This window comes from Oryctolagus cuniculus, chromosome 1 (assembly GCF_051225735.1).
Source record: "Oryctolagus cuniculus isolate XC-2025 breed Fujian yellow rabbit chromosome 1, ASM5122573v1, whole genome shotgun sequence".
In the NCBI taxonomy this organism is placed as follows: Eukaryota; Metazoa; Chordata; class Mammalia; order Lagomorpha; family Leporidae; genus Oryctolagus; species Oryctolagus cuniculus.
This window is the reverse complement of record NC_142867.1, coordinates 77751997-77776387: the sequence shown is the minus strand read 5'-3', so window position 1 is coordinate 77776387 and position 24391 is coordinate 77751997. Positions and strand designations below refer to the sequence as shown.

The 24391-nt window shown below is 42.6% G+C and overlaps 1 protein-coding gene across 8 annotated transcripts in view; it reads left to right on the top strand.

Moving 5' to 3' along the window:
- The window catches only part of ME3 (malic enzyme 3), a 196838-nt gene that overhangs the window by 107492 nt on the left and 64955 nt on the right, over nucleotides 1-24391 (top strand). For all 8 annotated transcript variants that reach the window (XR_016233406.1, XR_016233403.1, XR_016233398.1 and 5 more), the window contains one exon: nucleotides 23282-23357. Coding sequence is in view for 4 of the 8 variants with exons in the window: in XM_089332358.1 (XP_089188484.1) it covers nucleotides 23282-23357 (76 nt within the window). In the remaining 4 variants the exon portion in view is untranslated. The remainder of the gene's footprint in view (nucleotides 1-23281; nucleotides 23358-24391) is intronic.

The following is a 24391-nucleotide window of genomic DNA, read 5'->3' as shown; positions in this document are numbered from 1 at the left end:
GACCAGGAGAAGCACCTGGCTCCTGCCTTCGGATCAGCGCGGTGCGCCGGCTGCAGCACGCTGGCCGCGGCGGCCATTGGGGGGTGAACCAACGGCAAAGGAAGACCTTTCTCTCTGTCTCTCTTTCTCTCACTGTCCACTCTGCCTGTCAAAAAAAAAAAAAAAAAAGAGCTATTTACAGATCTTTTTTATCGCTCTGTTCTGTCAAGGAGCTCACAGATATTCACTGCTGAATCTTTGTGTTTTTTTCCCCTTTCTTTAATTACTATTATGGCATTTGCCATATGGTAAAATGAATGAATGAGTAAACAAATGAAAGGAGTGAGCATAAATTCCATAAGAGCAGACTTTTCTGGTTTTTTTTCCTGATTTAAATATGCCAAGTGCTTAGAACAGTACCACCACATAGAGTGATCTAATATATAATTAATTGAAATAATTAATAAATGAGTGCTTTAACTTACACCAGCCAATGAAAATGAAAGAATAGGTTTATGTTTCCCAGCGTATTAGTATAAATTTTTCATAGTAGCACCAATATTGTCTCAGTCTTATCAGCAGATTAAGGTTGAGATCCCCATTTGTTTTTTGTCACTGAATATTTTGGAATCTAGCTGTATAGACCTAAAGTATTCTAATCGAGAAAAAGCAATAATATTGCAAGCATGCAGCTTACACATACACAGTGTAGATCAAGTCAACTGTTTCCCTAACTGTACTCATTATATTCTTCTATATGTTAGCCTGGGATGTAAAACAATCTATAGGACAGCTAACTTGGAATAACAACAATAAAAATGTCTCATTAGTTAAGAACTTAATACACGTGTCAGGCACTCCATTTATTTGTGTCATCTTCGGTTTTTTTCATCAGTTTTCTTCAGTGTACAGATCTTTTACTTCCTTGGTAGAATTTTTTTTTTTTTTTGACAGGCAGAGTGGACAGTGAGAGAGAGAGAGACAGAGAGAAAGGTCTTCCTTTGCCGTTGGTTCACCCTCCAATGGCCACCGCGGCCGGCGCGCTGCGGCCGGCGCACCGCACTGATCCGATGGCAGGAGCCAGGTACTTATCCTGGTCTCCCATGGAGAGCAGGGCCCAAGGACTTGGGCCATCCTCCACTGCACTCCCTGGCCACAGCAGAGAGCTGGCCTGGAAGAGGGGCAACCGGGACAGAATCCGGTGCCCCGACAGGGACTAGAACCCAGTGTGCCGGCGCCGCAAGGCAGAGGATTAGCCTAGTGAGCCGCGGCACTGGCCCCTTGGTAGAATTTATTCCTAAATATTTGCTTCATGCTACTATACATGGGACCATTTCCTTGGTTTCTTTTTAAACAGTTCGTTACCAGTGCATAGAAATGCTACTGATTTTGTATGTTTCTAATATCCTTCAACTTCATTGAATTGTTTACTATTTGTAAGTTTTTTGGTTGAATCTTTAGAATTTTCTACATATAGGATCAAGGCATAAGCAAGGAGAGGTAATTTTACTTCTTTCTTTCTTTCTTATTTGGGTGCATTTTATTTATTTTTATCTTTTTTTTATTTGACAGAGTTATAGACAGAGAGAGAGAGACAAAGAGAAAGGTCTTCCTTCTGTTGGTTCACTCCCCAAATGGCTGCTACGGCTGGTGCTGCACCGATCCGAAGCCAGGAGCCAGGTGCCTCTTCCTGGTCTCCCATGTGGGTGCAGGGCCCAAGTACCTGGGCCATCCTCCACTGCCCTCCTGGTCCACAGCAGAGAGCTGGACTGGAAGAGGAGCAACTGGGACTAGAACCTGGCGCCCATATGGGATGCCAGTGGCACAGGTGGAGGATTAACCAAGTGAGCCACGGCGCCAGCCCCCTTATTTTTATCTTTTAATGATTTATTTATTTATGAGAGAGACAGTGAGAGATCTTCCATCTACTGGTTTTCTTCCCAAATGGCAGCAATAACCAGGCCAAGGCTAAAGCCAGGAGCCAGGAACTCGATTTGAGTCTCCCACTTGGGCCATCATCTGCTACTTTCCTGGGCACATTAGCAGGAAGCTGGATTGAAAGCTGAGTAGCCAGGACTCAAACCAACACTCCTATATGGGATCCCAGTGGTGCAAGCATCGGCTAAATTCAGTGTGCCACATGCCAACCCCTATTTTATTTCTTTTTCCTCCTAATTGTTCTGGCTAGGAATTCCAGGACTATGTTGAATGTAAGCGTTGACAGTGGGCATCCTTGTATTGTTCCTTATCTCAGAAGGAGAATTTTCAGATTTCTCCATTGAAATATTTTAGTTATAGCCTTGTCAATAGGCCTTTATTGTGTTGAGAAATAGTACTTCCATACATAATTTGGGGGAAGGAGGTAATCATGAAAATTTATTGAATTTTCTCAAATGTTTTTACTACATCTGTTGAGATATACTTGTTGATTTTTGTCAATTCTTTTAGTGTGATGAATCTTGTTTATTGATTTTCATGTGTTGAACCATCCTGAATAATTCTTTAAATGTGCTATTGAATTTGGATGCCAGTGTTTTGTTGAGAGTTTTAACATGTATGTTCATCAGGGATATTGGCCTGTAATTTGCTTTTCCTGCAGACTTTGTCTAGCTTTAGTATCAGGGTAATGCTGACCTATTAAAATGCATGTTTGGAAGTATTCTCTCCTCTTTAATTTTATGAAGATTTGAAAGAAATTGACATTAATTCTTCTTTAAATATTTGGTAGAAATCAGCAGTGAAACCACTGGTCTTGATTTTTTCTTTGATGGGATACTTACTACTGATTTGCTGTTCTTACTCATTAGATTTTCAATTTATTTGTGATCCAATCTTAGCAGGTTATATGTTTCTAGGCATTTATCCATTTTTTCTAGGTCATCCAATTTGTTAGCATGTAATTCTTCATAGTTTTCTCATATGATATTTTTTTTATTTCTCTAGTGTCAGCTGTAGTGTCTCCACATGAATTTCTGATTTTATTTGTTTGAATCTTGTTGTCATTTTGTACATAGTTTTCTGGCTATTTTGTGGGTCTCTTCCTCCTGTATTCTGTTTTTCTTTGTGTTTTTGTGGTTTTCTATAGTGGCATACTTGAATCTTTATTTCAAATTAGATTCTTTCAATCCAAATGCACCGAGATCACTACTTTTCATATTTCATCTATTCATTACCACATACACATTTATTAGAAGTGTTTCATTATCCCTATTTTACAGATGAGGACATTGAGGCTCAAATTTGGTCATTTGCCAAGGTCATTCTTCTACTACCAGAAGACCTGGAATTTAGATCTAAGTCTATCTGAGCCTCTGCAATAACACCAATGTTTGCAAAGTGGAGTGGGTCCAGTTGAGACTTATTCCCAAGCAGAAATGTACACATAAGCATTCCAATACAAATACCCTCTTGGCCTTGAATGTTCCTGATCTTGAGTGTTTTGAAATTCCTTCCTTTAAAGCTATTGATAGTTTTGAGATTAAACTTAGTCAAAACAATAAATTAGGTCAAATGTGTCCTCTGCTTCCCCCTGCTTCATTGCATCTGATGAGTGGCTTTTTCAGACCTTTGGTTTGGAGCACGTCACTGTCTCTTACATTTGCTCCCTGTGATCAGTATCCTTGAGGTTTAAACATATGCTTTCCAAGTGAACTTTTGTCCTCTTTGAAAACTGCATTCTGTTCTCTCTTATTAAATTCCAGTTTTCATGACTAACATGCGATGATAGCTCCAGAAATGTTTATGTGATAAATTAAAGTGGGCAGGGTCTTCCGTTTACAAATTGCTTCAAGATAGGACTCAGATGCTTGCCCACTGAATTGCCTCATAAATGCTAGCACAAAATGAATTTGAGCTTTTCCAATTTCAGCTCGGCCTTGAATTAGAAGCCTATTGTTTCCGTGTGTCTCTATATGGTCCTGAGCCCCTAGCCTATTTCTCAAACTGAGGCTGCAGAGATTTATGACTTAATAGGAAAAAATATGTTTGCCTAATCAAAGCTGCTGTGGAAAAACAAGCAGATAGGATGTTTTTCTGTTCCTTTCTTTCCCATATGTATAAACAAGTGACTCACCGGCAGTGCTGCTGAGTCAGGGGGACAGCAATTTCAGAATTTCGGGTTTGACGATGATTTGCCTTGGGTATTAGAAGTTTGTGTTAAAAGAGAGGTATCTTCCAAAGAACTTACTGCCCAGGGACCCAGATTAAATAGAGGCCAACTGGATGGCAGGAGGGTGTTTGTTTTACAAAGTGGAGGCATGTGTGAGTCTGTGCCATGTTCCCAGCCATAAACGAAGGTGAAGAGTGTTAAGTGTGACTTCTTAGGGAAAAGGGGAACCCGAAGCCTCTCGGATTATTATTTCTGGAGGAGTAAATGTTTCAGTAGAAAAGAAACTCCTTTGTACCAACTCTGTCTGAGTTTCTTGGCACATGTTAATGTTTCAACTAATAGCTGAGACTGTTTGAACCTTCTGTGTCCTAATTGGAAGCTTCTGTGAGTTGCAGGAATTTGAACTTTCAAATTCCAAAGTGATTTCCTATTTGGATACAGGTGTCCGTGTCAGCTGAAATTTCCATCGATGGGATCTGTCTTTGCCGTCCGGATTAGAACATGCTCAATCTACCACTGACGTGATGAAGATACAGGGCACTCTTCATCAGCCTTTCCATACACTCATGCTTTTCATGAAAGCTGTACTTACCTCTTCAACTATTTGCATACCTTATCAGGATTCTTCATATTAAAAGAGAACAGATAGAGAAATTCCCCCAACCCTGGAATTCGACTCCAGCAAGTCTCTCTTGCCAAAAAGCATCTCATAATAGACAAATCAACTGGAGCAGGATATAATATTTGCACATTACAGAAGGAGAAAAAGGAGTAAAAATAATTAGACACGTTTTTTGCTTTTTCTCTATGTTACTACAAGCCTGTCTTTCCAAAGCCTCAGTGTTCTACAGATGTTTCCCAAAACTTAAGAGAGACAGGAAGGCATAATGGCATCTAAGCTGCATTCCCGCACTTTGGCTGCTTCTTATCTCAAGTGATAATATTTCATCTCATTGAGCCTCACTCTTCTTAAGTGTAAATGGAAACAGTATTTGGGCCAGCCCCACGGCTCACTAGGCTAATCCTTTGCCTTGCGGCGCTGGCACACCGGGTTCTAGTCCCGGTCGGGGCACCAGATTCTGTCCCGGTTGCCCCTCTTCCAGGCCAGCTCTCTGCTGTGGCCAGGGAAAGCAGTGGAGGATGGCCCAAGTCCTTGGGCCCTGCACCCCATGGGAGACCAGGATAAGTACCTGGCTCCTGCCATTGGATTAGCGCGGTGCGCCAGCTGCAGCGCGCCGGCTGCAGCGGCCATTGGAGGGTGAACCAATGGCAAAAAAAGGAAGACCTTTCTCTCTGTCTCTTTCTCTCACTGTCCACTCTGCCTGTCAAGAAAGAAAGAAAGAAAGAAAGAAAGAAAGAAAGAAAGAAAGAAAGAAAGAAACAGTGTTTGACTTCCTGACTTAGGCAGTGAATAAATGAAGTAACATGTGTAAAATGTTCCCAATTGGAACCAAATAAATGTTGGCTTTATTTCTTTCTTTCTTTCCTACATTTTGCATTTGGCAGCTAAGTTAATAATGACATGATCTACCTGAAGCCAAAGATCAGGGCTTCCAGGAGTCAAGTCCAGGCCTGAGGATTACTATTCTAACACCTTTGAGGCCCCATCCTCTGTGTTCAAAATGATCTCTCTAGAGTGTGGCAAATAGTGCATTGTGGCCTGTACCAAAAACTCATGGAGTGCAAAAGACTAGGTGAAAGAAGCCACTCTGCAGATGCTTCATATTGTTATTAAAATTTTAACCAACGATTATATGGGAAAAATTCAAAACAATGCCACCAAAGAAATGAGCTTGAGTTTCCATGGTGGGTATCCATAAATGCCCATAGTATTGAATTTTTTTTTTAAACTTTTATTTAATGAATATAAATTTCCAAAGTACGACTTATGGATTACAATGGCTTTCCCCCCATACCGTCCCTCCCACCCACAACCCTCCCCTTTCCCACTCCCTCTCCCCTTCCATTCACATCAAGATTCATTTTCGATTATCTTAATATACAGAAGATCAGCTTAGTATACATTAAGTATGGATTTCAACAGTTTGCTCCCACACAGAAACATAAAGTGAAAAATAATAGATGATTTTTTTTAAATGATGATGAAATCAGAGCAGACCTATTGTCATGTTTAATCCCAGTGAGAGTCAAGTTGGGAATTGATAATTTCTTTCTTTCTTTTTTTTTTTTTTTTTTACAGAGGATCAGTTTAGTATGCATTAAGTAAGGATTTCAACAGTTTGCACCCCCATAGAAACACAAAGTGAAATATATTGTTTGAGTACTCGTTATAGCATTAAATCTCAATGTACAGCACATTAAGGATAGAGATCCTACATGAGGAGTAAGTGCACAGTGACTCCTGTTGTTGACTTTACCAATTGACACTCCTGTCTATGGCATCAGTAATCTCCCTATGCTCCAGTCATGAGTTTCCAAGGCTATGGAAGCCCTCTGAGTTCTCCGACTCTTATCTTGTTTAGACAAGGTCATAGTCAAAGTGGAGGTTCTCTCCTCCCTTCAGAGAAAGGTACCTCCTTCTTTGATGGCCTGTTCTTTCCACTGGGATCTCACTCACAGAGATCTTTTGCCAGAGTGTCTTGGCTTTCCATGCCTGAAATACTCTCATGAGCTTTTCAGCCAGCTCCGAATGCCTTTAGGGCTGATTCTGAGGCCAGAGTGCTATTTAGGACATCTGCCATTCTATGAGTCTGCTGAGTATCTCACTTCCCATGTTGGATCACTCTCCCCTTTATTTACTCCATCAGTTAGCGTTAGCAGGTACTAGACTTGTCTATGTGCTCCCTTTGACTCCCAGTCCCTTCACCATGACCAACTGTGAACTGAAACTGATCACCTGGAACAGTGAGATGGCATTGGTACATGCCACCTCGATGGGATTGAATTGGAATCCCCTGGTATGCTTCCAACTCCACCCAGTTCTCCCACGTGGATGGCACTGGCCTTCTTCAGCTGTTAATGTAGAATTTCAGAGTTTAAACATCTGCATGTGTTTGGAGAACTAAATCCTGGATTTTTGTTCGTTTTCTTGTTTTTATTTGAAAGACAGTTACAGAGAGAGGTAGAGACAGACAGAGAAAAGTCTTTTACCTGCTGGTTCACTCCCCCACAATGGCCGGAGTTAAGCCCATCCAAAGTCAGGAGCCAGGAGCTTCTTCCGGTCTCCCAATGACTTGGGCCATCTTCTACTGCTTTCCCAGAACATGGTGGTGGGAATGGGAGAGGGAAGAGATGTATAATTTGGGACATGCTCAGGCTGACTTACCCCAAGTGGTGGAGTTGGAAGCATACCAGTATTGAATTTAATAGACTAAACATGCAGATCAGTGAGTTCTGGAGAGTGAAAAGGAAAATAATTGTGTGAGACACAGGGAAGCCAGAGGATGTGAATGTGGAACAAAATTCAGTGTTAAGGAGAGGGAATTGACATTCATTCCTTTGGCAAACTTTTTTTTTTTAACTTTTATTTAATGAATATAAATTTCCAAAGTACAGCTTATGGATTACAATGGCTTCCCCCCCCCATAACTTCCCTCCCACCTGCAACCCTCCCCTCTCCCCTTCCATTCACAGGGTGAACCAACGGCAAAGGAAGACCTTTCTCTCTGTCTCTCTCTCTCACTGTCCACTCTGCCTGTCCAAAAAAAAAAAAAATCATTTTCAATTCTCTTTATATTCAGAAGATCAGTTTAGCATATATTAAGTAAAGATTTCAACAGTTTGCACCCACACAGACACACAAAGTGAAAAATACTGTTTGAGAGTACTAGTTATAGCATTAAATCACAATGTACAGCACATTAAGGACAGAGATCCTGCAGGAGGAGTAAGTGCACAATGACTGCTATTGTTGACTTAACAAATTGACACTCTTGTTTATGGCATCAGTAATCACCCTAGGCTCTTGTCATGAGTTGCCAAGGCTATGGAAGCCTTTTGAGTTCACTGACTCTGATCATATTTAGACAAGGTCATAGTCAAAGTGGAAGTTCTCTCCTCCCTTCAGAGAAAGGTACCTCCTTCTTTGATGACCTGTTCTTTCTACTGGGATCTCGTGGAGATCTTTCATTTAGGTCATTTTTTTTTTCCAGGGTGTCTTGGCTTTCCATGCCTAAAATATTCTTATGGGCTTTTCAGCCGGATCCGAATGCCTTTAGGGCTGATTCTGAGGCCAGAGTGCTATTTAGGACATCTGCCATTCTATGAGTCTGCTGTGTATCTCACTTCCCATGTTGGATCATTCTCTCCCTTTTTGATTCTATCAGTTAGTATTTGCAGACACTAGTCTTGTTTATGTGATCCCTTTGACTCTTAGTGCTATCATTATGATCAATTGTGGGCAGAAATTGATCACTTGGACTAGTGAGATGGCATTGGTACATGCCACCTTGATTGGGATTGAATTGGAATCCCCTGGTATGTTTCTAACTCTACCGTTTGGGGCAAGTCAGCTTGAGCATGTCCCAAATTGTACATCTCTTATTCCCTCTCTTATTCCCACTCTTATATTTCCAACTTAAAATTTATCAAGAGGCTACTTTATAAGGGACATTGCACATGTATTATTTTACTTAAGACTAATACCAATTTAGTTTCATTATAACAAATCCATTTTAGTAATGAGAAACTAAGTAATCTGTCAAGACTGCATAGTAAGTAAGGGTTGGATATGGGATTTGAGCCCAGCTCTGTGTAGCTCTAAATCTATGTTCTTATAATTGTTCTACAAATATTTGTGAGTCTTGCTAGATTAAAATAATAGAATTATAGGATTTTAGAGGTTATCTGATTAACTTCCTTTGTTTTCAAGGTAAGAAAACAGGCTCAGAAAGATATAGTAACCTCAAAATCACACAGCTAGATATAGTAGTGAGAATATTTCTACTGCCCTTATGCTATGTCCATTCTCACATTAAGGAAATGAAAGAAGGAATTGATCATCTATTCAGAAATCGTTGAACAGAGCTATATTGGGGAACTCATTAACCTCTCTGAGTGGAGGATGTGCTTTCTGTCCTTCCAATGCTTGAAGTATAATTTGGGAAAATCATCCCATAGTAGTAAGGGGGGAGACAGAATCCTTTAGACCCAGCTCTGCCTCTTTCTTCTCTGTGATTCAGCCGTTCTGGACCTCCTTAATCTGTGGTTCTCCTCGGGCCTCCAATAATGTTTCTGTTAGCTTGTTGTACTGTGTTGCTTTTTGGTCTGCCTAAGTCAGAAAGCCCTTCCAGATCAGAGAAAAAGTTGTAGTCATCCTTGTTTCCCGTATGTGCAGTACAACGCCTGGAACCAAGCAGAATGCAGGAAGCCCATGCAGAGTCAAGGCGATTGTTAACCTCAAGCGTGTGAAATTCGGGAAGCCCTCCCCACTCTGAGGTCCCACTAATGCAGTCACACAGACAGACACCACTGTCCACACTTTCAACTTCATTCCAAAGACAGGCACACTCCACATCCACTTGTTATCTGAGAAGGTCAAAAGGAAGGGGGACCTCCACTGAGCAGGGAGGGGGCACATTCAGAGGGAAACAAAATGGAAACAGGATGGGCTGTCCAAGGTACAGGAAATTAGCTGTGGTTGTTCCCTGCATTTAAATAGTCAAGATGTTCCCAGGATCGAAAGTGAGGATTGTGAGCACTGACACACTGAGTTATCTATGGACACCCATCCCCAACTCAGTCACATTGCCCTGAGGATGTTTCACAAAAGGCAGTGTAGGATGTGGTTCTTAAGCCCCTCCAAGGCCCAGGCAATCACCTCTCCTGGTCTCTAAGGGCCCTCTGGGCTCTCCATTTCCAGCTCCTTGGCCTGCTGAGCCCTAGGAAATTTCTTAGGTCTACTTCCTGAGCTGCTTAGCCCTTCTTTCTCCTGGGGTACTGTTGATTCCAGGAGATTGCTGCCAAGCTTTAAAAATAGCCTTTTGCACGTTTTCATAGGACAGGTTCCCGTCCTGCCAAAAATGTGTAGAATGCTGGCTTCGTGGGCAACAGTGAGCCTTTGTTACTGAGCTGAAAGTGCGTGTCCCTCCTCCTGAGCAGGGCCACAGTAGTTTGCCTAATGTCACTGACCTGCTTTAATTAAGCCCTCTTTTTGTGTTGGACTGGGTGCCAAGAAGCTTAAATGAACGTTTCAGTTTCAGTGGGGTTTTTTGTTTTGCTTTGTTTCCAGTTCTATTTTAGGAAATTTCTAAAGGTTGCTCCTCTGCAAGCACAGATAAGGGTTAAGAGTCTTTTTCTCAAGAAATAACATTCTTCTAGGTGAACATTATCTTTGTTTTTCTTTCTCATGTAACTGAATTCTAAAATTCAAGAGAATTTTTCTGGCTCCTGATGGAAACTGGAGATAGTGATGTAATTTACAGGCCTTTGTTGGGGGGAGGAAACCTCACCTGCACTTGCCCTTGTGAAATTCCAACAGCCTCTGAGTTTTAAGAAATGTACAGGGAAGGAATTGTGATCACCACTACCATGGCTACTACACCAAAAAATGCATAGCCGGTGTACTGGCTTCTTGGGGATGCTTTAACAAAATACTACAAACTGAGGGGTTGAAAGCAACAGAAATGTATTGCCTCACAGTTCTAGAGGCTGCAAGTCTGAAATTAAGGTGTCAGCAGGATCATCCTCCCTCTGAAACTTGTAGGGCAGAATCCTTCCCTGCCTCTGCCAGCTTCTGGTGTTTCCAAGAATCCTTGGGTATTGGTGAATACCTCCAATCGCTACCTGCAGCATCACGTGGCCCTCTTCTCTGTGTATCTCTGTTTTCTCTTCTTAGGAGGACATCTAAGAAGTCCTGTTGGATTAGGGTACACCCTAATAATGTCACGGAAACTTGATTACATCTGCAAAGACTTATTTCCAAATAAGGTCATGGGTACCTAGGGTTAGCATTTCAACATTTTTTTTTAGCAGAACACAATTCAAATGGCTTGGGATTTTCTATAACCCAGAAATATTTAAATACATCATCGTCTCTAGTGTAAATAACGATCACTTATGACGCATTTATACATGCCATGCACTGTGCCATGAACCTGATTAGATTGATTTCATTTAATCCTCACAGAAACCTTGAAGTATCATTATATGCACAGTTTTATAACCGCAAACATAAAGTTCCAGAGCTGCTCAATTTCAGCACTCATGCTCTGAACCAATTACCAAACCTAACATATCTATTGCCTGTGGAATGGCAGCTGTGTGCCTGGTGCCATTCTGAGCCCTGGGTTACAGCAGTGGGTATAACAGATGCTGTCCTGCCCTCATGCAACATGCAGTCTAGTAAGAGGAGACGTGCTTCGGGGACATAATAAATAACCTAAACATCAATGACTACCTCCCAATGCCAACACCATTTCCAATAAGGAACATTTCCCTTTGTTGTCATTGCCAGAATTCTGTTCTGGTTAACACTGGCTGCGGAGATGAAAAGCAGTGAGCAGTGAACTCAAAGGCAAAGTGCAGTCCTCACCTCTGCTCTAACCAGGGTGCCAATATTGTGTTTCACATATTGGGCATCTGAAACATTTTGCTGAACAAAGTGTACCCCTAGCTAGGTTATGCTGAAGAACAAACGACCTCACAACCTGAATGATTAGAACAAGGTTCATCCTGTGATTCTGCATCATGTGCTCCTGCCCCCACCTCTATCACCCTCACTCCAGGACACAGGCTATCGAAGTAGGCAAAAGGGAAAAAGAAGAAATCGGTAAATCACACACTGGTCCTTCAGCACTTCTACCCACAAGGGCCATCTTGCTTCCTCATGAGACGCATTGGCCAGAGCAGGTCCTCAGGCTCAGCTTCATTTCAGAAAATCATGGAAGGCCAGCCTACCAATGCCTGGAAGAGGGAACAGAACCTAGATGGGAAATAGGACACATCGCTTCCACGCGTGGATAGGAAGAAGACTTTGAATCATGTGTCAGGATTAACAGTCCACGCCAAATCTGCCTATTAACTAAGTATGGGAAAGAATCATTAGGTGCCCAGTGCGATTTTTGTTAAACACAAATCCATTCCTTTCCCTCCCTGTGTATTTGCCTCAAAGCTCCCAGGCAGGAGGAGCAACATCGCACGCATCTCCCGCCACTACCCCTTAGCCTTGGTCAGTGGCCCAAGCTAAGAGAGTGCCTTTGTTGTGTTTTGTTTCTATTAGCTGCAGTAGGAAAGCCCAAACTTCTGAAAGCCACAAAGCAGGGCCAGCGATGTGTGTCCCCTTGCAATGCCCTTCAAGCTTCTTTTAAACAGCATTCTCCCAAGCACATATGTAATACCATGTTGTGCCAAAAATGCCATTTTGGGTGTAAATATTTTATTTACTCAAAACTTCTCAGGAACATACTGAATTTTATGTAGAGCAAGGCATCTGTTCATTTAAACCCTGGATTCCATAAGTAGGCAGCTTGCCATAGTCAATAAATACATCTTTTCTTCCCTCTCAAGTTCCAAAATTACTTCCTGGGAAGTTAACAGGAAAAAAACTTGAGAGAAGTCATCAGTAGCTAAAATTGGTTTTGTTTTCATCCTGTTCCAATCAGTAGCTGTTAGCAGCCAGAATCCCATGACTGCTTCTGTCCCAGATGCCCATCTTACTGTTCTCATTAATTATCCAGAGGCCCCTCAGCCGGGATGAGTGCTAGGTTGCATCAGCTCACAGCAGGATATTCAGCACCTGGGGATCTCCAGCAGCCTGCAATTGGCTCAAAAGCTGGAAGTGTCTCTGTGCCTCAGAGCCAGGCCCAGGCTTCCTGAGGCTTCCCACCTTCCTGCCTCCCTTTGTGCCTCAGAGAGAGATGATAACATTGGCCTTTGAACACGTCACACCAGCTGTCAGAGGAAAAGCTTGCAGGACATCATTCATTCCAGGGGCAGAAACTGGCTCCTGCTCAAGGAGAGATGACTGGAATAGACCCAGCTGTGGAACACAGAGCACGCCTTGGCACCTGAACTACCACCCTAGTTGCCCGTACAGAGCTGCCAGGAAACCAGAGCTGGCTGCAATCCAAGAGCCTCACTTTACCACCCCCTCTCAGACTTACCATACTGTGCAAGGTCAGAGAAACACTAAGCTTGGTGTGTCAGCAGGGCTGTACAGCATGCAAGGATCCCGCGAACTTGCCTCTGTTGAGCCTTACAGTCACTCTAATGGAGAAGCCATGCTCCCCATTTTGCTGATGAAAAAACTAAGGTACAGAGAGGTGAAGTGACTCACTCACATCACACGTCTAAAGGGGCATGTTTCCGAGGCCCGAGAGACCTGTATCTGAATCCAAGAAGTCTCCACCCTCACAGACTACCTCCCGATTTAGCTGTAACACTGTGATGATGCCCGCCCACAAGTGTTGCCTGCGCATTACCGTAATGCACATAGAGGGCAGGGCCCCAGAAGGCCTTACTCGCTGAGTGAAGAATGAATGAATGAATGTTTCCCTCTACGACTTGTTGCCTTTCGGCCTCCTTGGATACTGCTAGCTCTTGCAGGGAACGTGGAAGATTTTCACCCCAGTTGTGCATCACCAAAGACCCTTTCATTTTGTGCCCCTTATCTGAACCACATAATGGGAGATGTTCTACCTGCCCGATTTTATTTACAACCATCTTCCCATTCCACCAGGAGAAGGAACATGTCACTCTAAGTCATGGCTCCTGACAATCACATACACTGGTGAGGTATAATTCTAGTTTTAAAAAATTGATACACTCTTTTGTGATTTTATATAACTTTAGGGTTATTATTCTATTTCTGTAAAGAATGCTATTGGGATTTTGATAAGTATTGCATTGAATCTGGAGATCACAATAACAATATTAATTCTTCCAATCTATGAGCACAGGATGCCTGTCCATTGTCTGTGTCAGATTTTGGTGCGTGGAAACAAAAAAACTGATGCACAATGAGTTACTTTATCAAGCTCTAACTATGAGCCAGGTACCTTGCTAGACATTTTGTCAGCATTTGAATCCAGGCATCTGACCCCCAAGCTGCATTCTTAAACACAAACTAAATCAACAATATTAAAAACTACCATTTGCTGAGTGTTTGCTATATGCCAGCAGACACTGCAGTGTTCTTCTGCACTTGTGCTCTGCCTTCTTTAATCATTGCAATAAAGGCATGAAGCAGGTGTTTTCCCTTCTTCCATTTTCCACACGAGGAACATGAACAAGGGAAGTAACTTGCCCATAGCCACATAGCCAGTGAGTGGCAGAGCCAGGATCTGAGGCCAGGTGCTGTGTTTGCAGTGTACATTTAATACCTGGTCTATGCTATCTTCCCTTGGAAGTTCCTCTGAAACTTCACTTGAGTCTGTTGCAACCTTGTCAGCCTTATCCCTGGTCAGAGCTTTCTCTTCCTGGAAATAACTTGAAAATCTCCGTTCTACTCTCAGGGAAGCATGTGAGTCTGAGGTCTCAGGGTAGGACTCAGCAGGCCTAGGAGGAGCACTCCTGGGATCTCTGGAGAGAAGAGACCCTCAAAAAGTTCATGGAAAATGGAATTTAAAAAAAAAGTTAACTTTAGTACAAAATATTTTCTGAAATGCATGCAGATTCTTCATAATACACATTTTCTATACACATAATACACATTTCTTTTTGAAGACCCCCTCATATCTCTCTGAAGCCACTAAGGAATGCAGAGGAATGAGTGTCTGCATTCCTCACTTGATTACAACCTTGTGCAAACAGATAAGAACCAATCCCATCACCAGTTATCAGTTACCAGTGGAGAGAATTGTATCCCCAAGTGAGTGGTTGCTAAACCCGAGACTAGGTTGCAGAGGGCATGGAAAAAGAGGTTTTCTTCCCTGGGAGTATCCTCTTTCTGAGTTATCTAGATGTGGTTCTGCCAAGGGATGGGTGGATGCACTAGACAGCTCTCTCTACAGTCCTGCTAGGGCCTGTGATCCATTCATCAGCAGAATCCCTGGCCCTGCACATTTTGCTTCCTCACCAACATACACCAAAGAAAATATTTCATCAATGCTCCCAATATGCATTTCTGCTAGGCACTTCATTCTGTGCTTTCAGCTGTTTGTCAGAACAGGCGGTCTGGGGCAGTGGGAGGAGAAGTAAACTCAGGACCCTGGTCCAGTCAGGTGCTGCTGCTTGTGGGACATGTGACCCGGGACAAGTCACCTAGCCTTTCTGGACCTCACCTTTCATTTTTATAAAATGAGTTCTTTGGACATTTCAAAATCCCCATCCACCACAACACTTTTGGAGCCATTTGTAAGTGAATTTTAGGTTCATTTGGAGAAAAGCACTTTGAGAAGTGGTTAAAAGCTCTTAGTACATTTCAGAAGGTGTTTTTGCAGTGTGACCACTGCAAAACATGAAATAATACAAGCAAAAAAATGAGGACTGGTCTTTTGAATTTTTTTTAAAGATTTATTTATTTATTTGAAAGTTAGAGTTACACAGAGAAAGGAGAGGCAGAGAGAAAGAGAGAGAAAGAGAAAGAGAGAGAGAGAGGTCTTCCATCTGCTGGTTCACTCCCCAGATGGCTGCAATGGCCGAAACTGCACCGATCCGAAGCCAGGAGCCAGGAGCTTCTTCCGGGTCTCCCACTTGGGTGTAGGGGCCCAAGGACTTGGGCCATCTTCTGCTTTACCAGGCCATAGCAGAGAGCTGGATCAGAAGAGGAGCAGCCAGGACTAGAACCGGCGCCCATATTGGGATGCCTGTAAGGTCCCGGGTTTTGGCACCAATGTAAGGTCGCCACAAAACACACTAAGCACCGGAGTAAGGAAAAGAGTGTATTGTAGAAAACCCAGCAGACTGGAGGGAAGGGGCAAGGAAGGAGAAAAAGGGAGAAGGAGAGTCTAAGAGAGATCAAGAGAGAGATCAGGAGATGGAGAGGAGAGAGAGCGAGAGAGGAGCCGAGAGAGACAGAAGAGGAGGCTAGAGAGCGCAGAGAGTGAGAGAGCAAGCAAAGAGAGGAAAGAGGAGCAGAGACAAGAGAGGAGAGAGAAGAGGGAGAGGAGAGGGGAGCGAGAGAGAGAGAGAGAGAGAGAGAGATGAGAGAGAGGAGCAAGAGAGAGCAAGCGAGCCGGAGAGAGCCACGTGTTCAGGAACAGATTCTTTTAAAACTTTGCCAGAGGGTGGGCAGGGAAGTAGGGACAGCAAATCCCATTAGGATGGGGGTGGAGCTTGACACTGGTGGTTGGGCCATGTGGCCACCAGGCTTCCAGCAATGGCAGAGGGGGCTAGAGCCTAGGATGGTGCCAGGGTGTAGATCACGCCATAGATAAGACTGAGCCATTTTCCTAACAATGCCAGCACTTCAGGCCAGGACCTTAACCTGCTGAGCCACAGCGCTGGCCCCTGGTCTTTTGAAATTTTAGTAGCTTAAATTTGAATGTAAAAATGTTCCTTTTAAGTATCTTTCCTTTTTCTCATCTTATTGTACCAGACAATCTCAGTAACCACATTTTTTCCTGTTTTTAGAATTAACCACACCAGAGCTTTGCTAAAGTCTACAATAGAAAATTGATATAACCCCTAAATATGTGAGGCTGTTTTTATGTATCTTACAGAGGCTGCGTCTGGGGGATGATAAGAACCAGAGCAGTTTGGATGAGACATTTCCAAAACAGGACCAAGCTAAGAGCATTAAGAGGCCAGGGAGGTGTCAAAGGGATTAGTTAGTGTCAGTTCGGTGACTTCCCCAAAGTCACTCAGTGAGTCATCAGTGAGTTTGAGCCTGGGGCCCAATTCTTCTAGATTAAAAGAATTGATTAAAAGAATCTGCCTCCTTCCTCGTGTGTGGGAGGAAAAAAAATTCTCTCTCGACCCCTCCTAGTTCTTAGTTCAAGTTCTAGTTCTTGGGGATGGACTATTATAACAAAAGACAGACTGAAAAGTGAGAAACAAACAGAAATCTGAAGAATGTGTATACCCATGTATGCATGAGATGCTCAGGGAGTAAGTAATTCATGCAGTCTTGGCTTTGAGGTCAGGCTTTGAAACCATCTTCAGCTGAAACAAAGAAAGAAGGATGTTGAGGAGCACACAGTCCTGGTGAAACAGCCAGGGAAAAAACAGTATATAGATTTAACTTGGTGCCTTCTCTATTGGTAAGAATTTCTAATGATTTAGAGCCACCCATTTTGTCATGATACAGAGAGGGAATAAATTAGACCAGCTAAGGATATTAAGAGAAAAGCAAGACATTGAACATGTGCAGCATGCGTGTCCACACAGGAGCACCCAGCAAAGGGTAACCCAAAGGGATGGTTAGAACTTGGGCTAAAAGAAATTTTTTAAGCTAAAATAAAGGAATGGAGTTTGGGGCTTTGGGGAGTGAGGGGAGAGAAAATCTTAAGAAAGCGATCATGAGAAGTATAGTAAACACGGTTTCCTGGTCTGACTTAAATGCAGATTTAAGGTAATGCCTTCTCCAATGATGAGTCCTCTTCTTCCTGGGGGGGTAGGGGGGGAAGGGGGAGATCTCCTACAAATGGAAAATGTTTTTGATAAATATAAATCACTCCCACAGAAGGAAAATTTGTGCCCCTGGTCTTAGAATTTTTCCTGTGCCTGCCATTCTCAATGGCCTTAAGTTTAAAATAATACCTAAGCTAAAGAGACTTATTGGAGGTGACAAACTTGCTTTCAATTTTATGAGTGAGTTATTTCAAATACTTACTCTGCCCATCCACCACATGCCAAGTGCTCATTTCTCCACTCCAAGCCACAGGACTCAACAGAGTCCAGCATACCCCACACAGCCGGAAGCATGCCTTGAGCAGGATACAACATAACGCACACACTGCCTTTATTTCAACTCTCATCCAACTTATTCAACACTTTTCATTCTTATCCCTCAAGCATTATCATCATCATTCATTTATTCATTTATTAAAAAAATGATGTCTTGAGCATATTTTATGGATTAAGCCTGGGAATATCATGGTGAATATTATCAAAAAAAACATATAACAGACCTTGCCTTCAAAAGGCTTACAGTCTAATGAGGTGGAAAGATATTAACTATGGGGCCAGTGCTGTGGCATAGCAGATAAAGCTGTTACCTGCGATGCCAGTGTCCCATATGAGTGCCGGCTCAAGTCGTGGCTGCTCTGCTTCCAATCCAGCTCTCTGCTATGGCCTGGGAAAGCAGTAGAAGATGGCCCAAGTGCTTGGGCCCCTGAACCTGCGTGGGAGATCCAGAGGAAGCTACTAGCTTCTGGCTTTGGATCAACACAGCTCCAGCCATTGTGGCCATCTGGGGAGTGAACCAGCAGATGGATGACCTCTCTTTCTCTCTGCCTCTGTCTCTCTGTAACTCTGTCTTTCAAATAAATAAATCTTTTTTAAGAAGATATTAACTGAATAGCGAATAGCCACATGAATAATTATAAGTTTGTTTGTGTAGGAATCAGGTATATTGAGCATATATAACAGAGAGTCCCTACTTTGGCTTAGAAATAAATAATCAAAAGAATGAGTAGAAATTCACTAAATAAAGTCAGGTTATATCAGGCAGAGAGAACAGTCTATGAACTGGTAAAGGAATAAAAGGCCAGCGTGGCTGACAACCAGGGAATGAGAGGAATGGATCTTTGTTTTGTCTTGTCTTTGAGTCAAAGTGCTAGAAGATTAGGTCATAAATTTGATCTTAGGAATGTTCAAGTTTGAAGGGCAGATGTTAAGTCTGACACATTCAAAGGATCATGTCAGTTAGGCAGTTAAACATAAAGGTTTAGAGCAATGGCTCTAAAACCAAGGTTGATTCTGTCCCCTCAAGGGGTGTTTTCCAGTGTCTAGAAGCATTTTTGTTTATCACAATAGGGTGCTACTGGCATCTAGTGGGTAGAAGCCAGAGATGCTGCCAGACATCCTACCAGTGCACAAGACAATCTTACCCCTCAACGGCAAAGAATTACTCAACTCAAAATGTCCACAGTGTCAAAGGTGAGAAACTTTGGTCTACAGATATCTGAGTCATTGACCAAATGCCTTAGGCATTGATGACATCACATAGAGAAACAGTGAGAGTAAGAAGGAAAATGAAATAATACAAACTTTCGAGGAATTTTAACATGTAATGGCTGGATATGCCAGCATAAGGGACTGGAAAACTCAAAGAACTGGAGTCTCAGAAGCCAAAGTTTGGGCGAGGGAGTGATTGAAAGTGTCAAGTTCTAACTGAGAAGCAAAAGGAGATGGAGAATGAAGAGACCCCAACATTTAGGGACATGAAGATCACTGTTAGATTAGCAAGAGCAGTTTTAGTAGCAGGTTGCTGAGAAAAGACAAATGGCAGTGGATCAAAGAATGAGTGGGAGATGAAAAAAAATGGAGACTGCTAGTGTAGACAAAGTTTGCAAGAAGTTTGATAATGGGAGGGAGGAGAGAAAAAGAACAGTCTCAGCAAGGAATGTAGAGGTCAAGAGAGTAGATTGAGGTCCAGTGGTATTTTTGTTGATGTTTTATTTTGTTTTCATTTTCTTGTTATGGAAAATTTCAAAGATATATAAAGTAAACTATCATAACGGACCTCTATGCACTTGGGATTCAATGGACTCTGGATTCTGTTTTGTTTCTCAAAAAAACTAATTTTTGTTCCAGAAGGGAGTTAATTTGGCTGGACTCAGATTCCAGCTCTGTCTCTTCTAATCTCGGCTGTATTCTTTCAGCTTCCAGCTGCAGCTTTTTTCCCCCCTGCTCCTCTGTGTGTGCATAGTTGAATGGTCAGTCAATGATTTGGGCAGGTTTTCTGCACTGATTTGGGACTTCATCTCCTCTGCATCTCTATTGATTCCAGAATTTCCTTCCTTTCATGAAACTTCCTGGCTGCTCTTCTGGTTCCAACTCTGTTCTCTGTTACCTCAAGCTAGTAAAACTTTGACTTTCTGCTGCCATGAGTTGCTTGCAGATCGGGCTGCCCTCAGGCCAAAAGCTGCAAACTATCAAATCTTATGATATAATTCCTGCTTTCGAAGGTAGATCCCTCTTCAGCCGCTGCCTGCTTTTGGCCAACCTCCATTGTCTTGACTATATATTCAAGGGAACTTTAAAAAGTCAGTGAAAGGTGGAATTAAAAAAAAAGTTTATTTTGGTGCAAAAATATTTTTAAATTCATGGATTTTTTTCATGATATTATGTTTTTCAAAAGCTTTTTGAAACCCCCTTATATGCATGAATTTAAAAACGTTTTGCACCACAATAATTTTATCTTTGTGGTCTATTTCATGGGCTTTCTGAAGTGCCCTGGTATATAATACATATTTTATATCTATGTACAAAGAAGATTCAACAAATTCAAGAAAATTCACATTATTTTAATTCCATTTTTCTATGAACATTTTGATGCTCCTGTGTGTGTGTGTGTGTGTGTGTGTATGTGATAGGTAGGCAGATAGACTCACCTATATCCACATTTTATAATATAATAATAAATTATTTTAAAATAAATAATTTTTTAAAGATAGAATGCTAGATTCTTTTTTTTTTTTTTTTTTTTTTTTTTTTTTTTTGGACAGGCAGAGTTAGACAGTGAGAGGGAGAGACAGAGAGAAAGGTCTTCCTAGGCCGGCGCCGCGGCTCACTAGGCTAATTTTCCACCTAGCGGCGCCGGCACACCGGGTTCTAGTCCCGGTCGGGGCGCCGGATTCTGTCCCGGTTGCCCCTCTTCCAGGCCAGCTCTCTGCTGTGGCCAGGGAGTGCAGTGGAGGATGGCCCAGGTGCTTGGGCCCTGCACCCCATGGGAGACCAGGAAAAGCACCTGGCTCCTGGCTCCTGCCATCGGATCAGCGCGGTGCGCCGGCCGCAGCGCGCCGGCCGCGGCGGCCATTGGAGGGTGAACCAACGGCAAAGGAAGACCTTTCTCTCTGTCCCTCTCTCTCACTGTCCACTCTGCCTGTCAAAAAATAAAAAAAAAAAGAAAGGTCTTCCTTTTTCCGTTGGTTCACCCCCCAAATGGCTGCTACAGAGGCGCCTTAAGGCCAGCGCACTGCACTGATCCTAAGCCAGCAGGCAGGTGCTTCCTCCTGGTCTCCCATGTGGGTGCAGGGCCCAAGGATCTGGGCCATCCTCCACTGCCCTCTAGGGCCACAGCAGAGAGCTGGCCTGGAAGAGGGGCAACCGGGACAGAATCCGGCACCCCAACCAAGACTAGAACCTGGGGTGCCGGTGCCACAAGCGGAGGATTAGCCTAGTGAGCCATGGTGCCAGCCAAAATAAATAATCTTATTATGTGATCAGCAGGAAGGATATTCTGTTCAAGTTATTCTGTTGCTACCAGAAGTCTGGTTTTACTTTTAGGATGACAAAGACTTAGGTATGTTTTAGGAAAAATGAAGGCAGGGAAGGTACAGTGGGGTAGAAGGGATAATCAACCATGTAAAGCCTGCAATTTTCCTGGAACAAAAGAAACGATGGGGACAGCTGAAGTTGCAGGGTCTGTAGGTTTGTTGGTGGGAGATGACAGAGAATTCACCTAATGGAGTGAGAAAGAAGGTGAGGCAGTTGTAGGTTTGAGGAGCACAGAGAAGTTTTGCAGAATAGAAAACAGTGAATTGACCAGAGAAACTAAGAACAAAGACTGACCAGTATTGGGAGTCTACCAGGTTTGCCTTGATGAATTTGTGGTGGTATCAATCAGTTTGCCCTGTGAGTTTTAACTGAGTTCTTTCTCAGTTAACTTTGCGTACTCAGGTGCAGGCTCTTGGGGAACAGAAAAGGCATTTTTCCAGGATTGGGCTCGGGGAGACTGATGAGAACAAAGAGTTTGACCAAGCGATGTGTCAGTATTCACTAGGGCATTGTTGGGATAGTAACTCACGAAATCTGAATACTTTGTGAAGCCATGAAAAGCAGTCTTTGGAAGCCCTCTCTGATTTAGATAAGCACCTAAATGAGGAAGAAACTTCTCCCACATAACTCTATACCTAACACAGACAAATCGATTTAACTGTGGACATTTCATGAGCAAAAGAAGCCTGTGTCTTTGATGGACTGGACAAAAAAATTTGAACAAAAAGGGAAAGAAGGAAGTGGAACAAATGACTTGCTGCCTTAGTATCACTATCCCTCCTCTGACAGGTACATACACATATTCTCTTACCCCTTAAGACTCGGGTTCACATAATTAGATCTAAATATTAAAAGTGCTAAATCAATCTAATAAACTCAAATAAAATATGTTGCACCAACCTTCTTTGCAAATATACCCTCAGGATGCCTGGAAGGTCACTTTTGAATTTGAAATTTGCAGACTCCAGGGGTGCAGAGAAAACTAGCTCATGACTGGCACCCTACCTCTCTTCCCTTGCCAACTCCATCCCCCACTGCAGGGACCTCATGCACATGTCTAGACATCACAATCCATGTGTTACAGTCTCAGCCCTAGATCTGAAGGTCTAGCAAATGCAATATAGTCTGTACTCAGGAGGAGGAACTGGAGGAGAGGTTCCCATGGTTCCAGGAAGCAATCATGGGGCCATTTGGTAAGGAGATTGTGGGGCCCTACTACCTGATCTAGAGGGAGGGAAGAGGACAACAACTCTGGTGTACACAGCCTCTGTGTGGGCACACCTCTTGATCCCAGGGACTCTTGACCTGTGGAGAGGAGCAATTGGAGGAAGTTCCAGATCAGGGCCATCAAAGCTCAGGGGCTTTGAGTAATGTGATAATCAGGTTTTCATTACTATAACGAAACAACTGAGGCAACTACTTTATAAAGAAAAGAGGTTAATTTAGGCTTACAGTTCTGAAAGTTCAAGACCAAGATCAAGTAACCCCAATGACTGGGCCTCTGTGAGGCTGCAGATGGCAGTGGTGGAGTACATGTGGAGGAAGGGTCACATGGCAAGCCAGGAAACAAAGGAAGTAGCTTGAGCCCAAATTCAAGCTTTTATGAAAATCCACTTACAAGAAATTCCTTCTGATGTCACCTCCTCCCCCAGTGACCTAAAAACCTTCTGCCAACACCAGAATTGGTTTGTTTCCACCCTCTTGTACCATTGACTTATGGCTTTGGTATTTAAAGTCCTGCATGAGTTCAGGTAACAAATAATGTTCAAATTATAACAGGCAGGGATCTCTCCCCCTCTAGGTCTATGGGTAAAATTAAATGATAGGGTGATACAGTACCCATGATCTTGGCTCTATTCCTGATCTAACTGCCTGATTACTCTGTATGTGTTTTTTTTTTTTTTCTCTTAGTGGGCTGTTTATCACTATCCATGACAAGGGTCACCTTGCAACAATGCTGAACTCTTGGCCAGAAGATAATATTAAGGTATGATTCTAAAAAAAAGGGGGGGGGGGAGATGATTCTGTTTTCATTGCTGTGGCTCTATTGTTGAGAGGATCCTTTCAACTTGCACCACAGTAATTTCCAGCCATAAAATGAGCCATTATCCTAAGCCCAGATCATGGACTTTCTACAGCCAAGCAAAAACATACCACAGTGTAGTTTTTGCATTAGCCAAGCCCTCTTGAGAAATTGGCTTATTCTTTATTCTTATTCTTATTATTATAAAGACTTGTCCATCATGTATTGAGCATCTACTAAATATACAGTGCCAGTTTTCATGGTAGATAGAGGGAGCAATCAGATGTAGATCCTCTTCTCAAAAAGCTGACATGTTGTGAGGAAAATAAGACAGAGACACTAATGACTGATAGGGTGGAACTTTATCAGAGATGGATGAGATATGTAAAAAGAGTTTAAAATGTTCCAAGAGGCAAAGATGACTTGAAGGGAATATGGGAAGACTTCATGTAGGAAGTGACATTGGACTAGACCTTAAGTTAAGGTACAGAGTTTGGATAGTCAGGCATAGGAGAGACTAGACTACAAGTGAAGACATCCTGCACCATGAGGAAAAGCTGATGATACACAGTATCTTCACACTTGGGTATGTTCACCCCAGATCTAAACAGTGAGGGTGGGGGCAGTATATATACAGAATAACAAACCCAACACCCTTTATTGGAGAATTGATTTTACTAAAAAAATCTTATGGAGAAAACATTTGTATATAACAAACAAGATATGTCATGGAATATAGAAGTTGTATTTTTTTAAATATAAAATATGTGGCTTTGTAGAAATTTATCAGCTTATGACTAACTCCTCAGATATTTCCCTACTATCAGAATTTCTATGGAAGAGTTTAAGGGTATCTGGCATCTAAGATTCTTGTCATTTCTGGAAACAAAAACGAGTGATGCAAAAATGTGAAATACCTGCTGGCTGCTGGGGCATTTGGAGCACATGTCCTGGAGAGGAGTTGGAGCTGACCAGCTACAGTATATAAGTAACTCTCA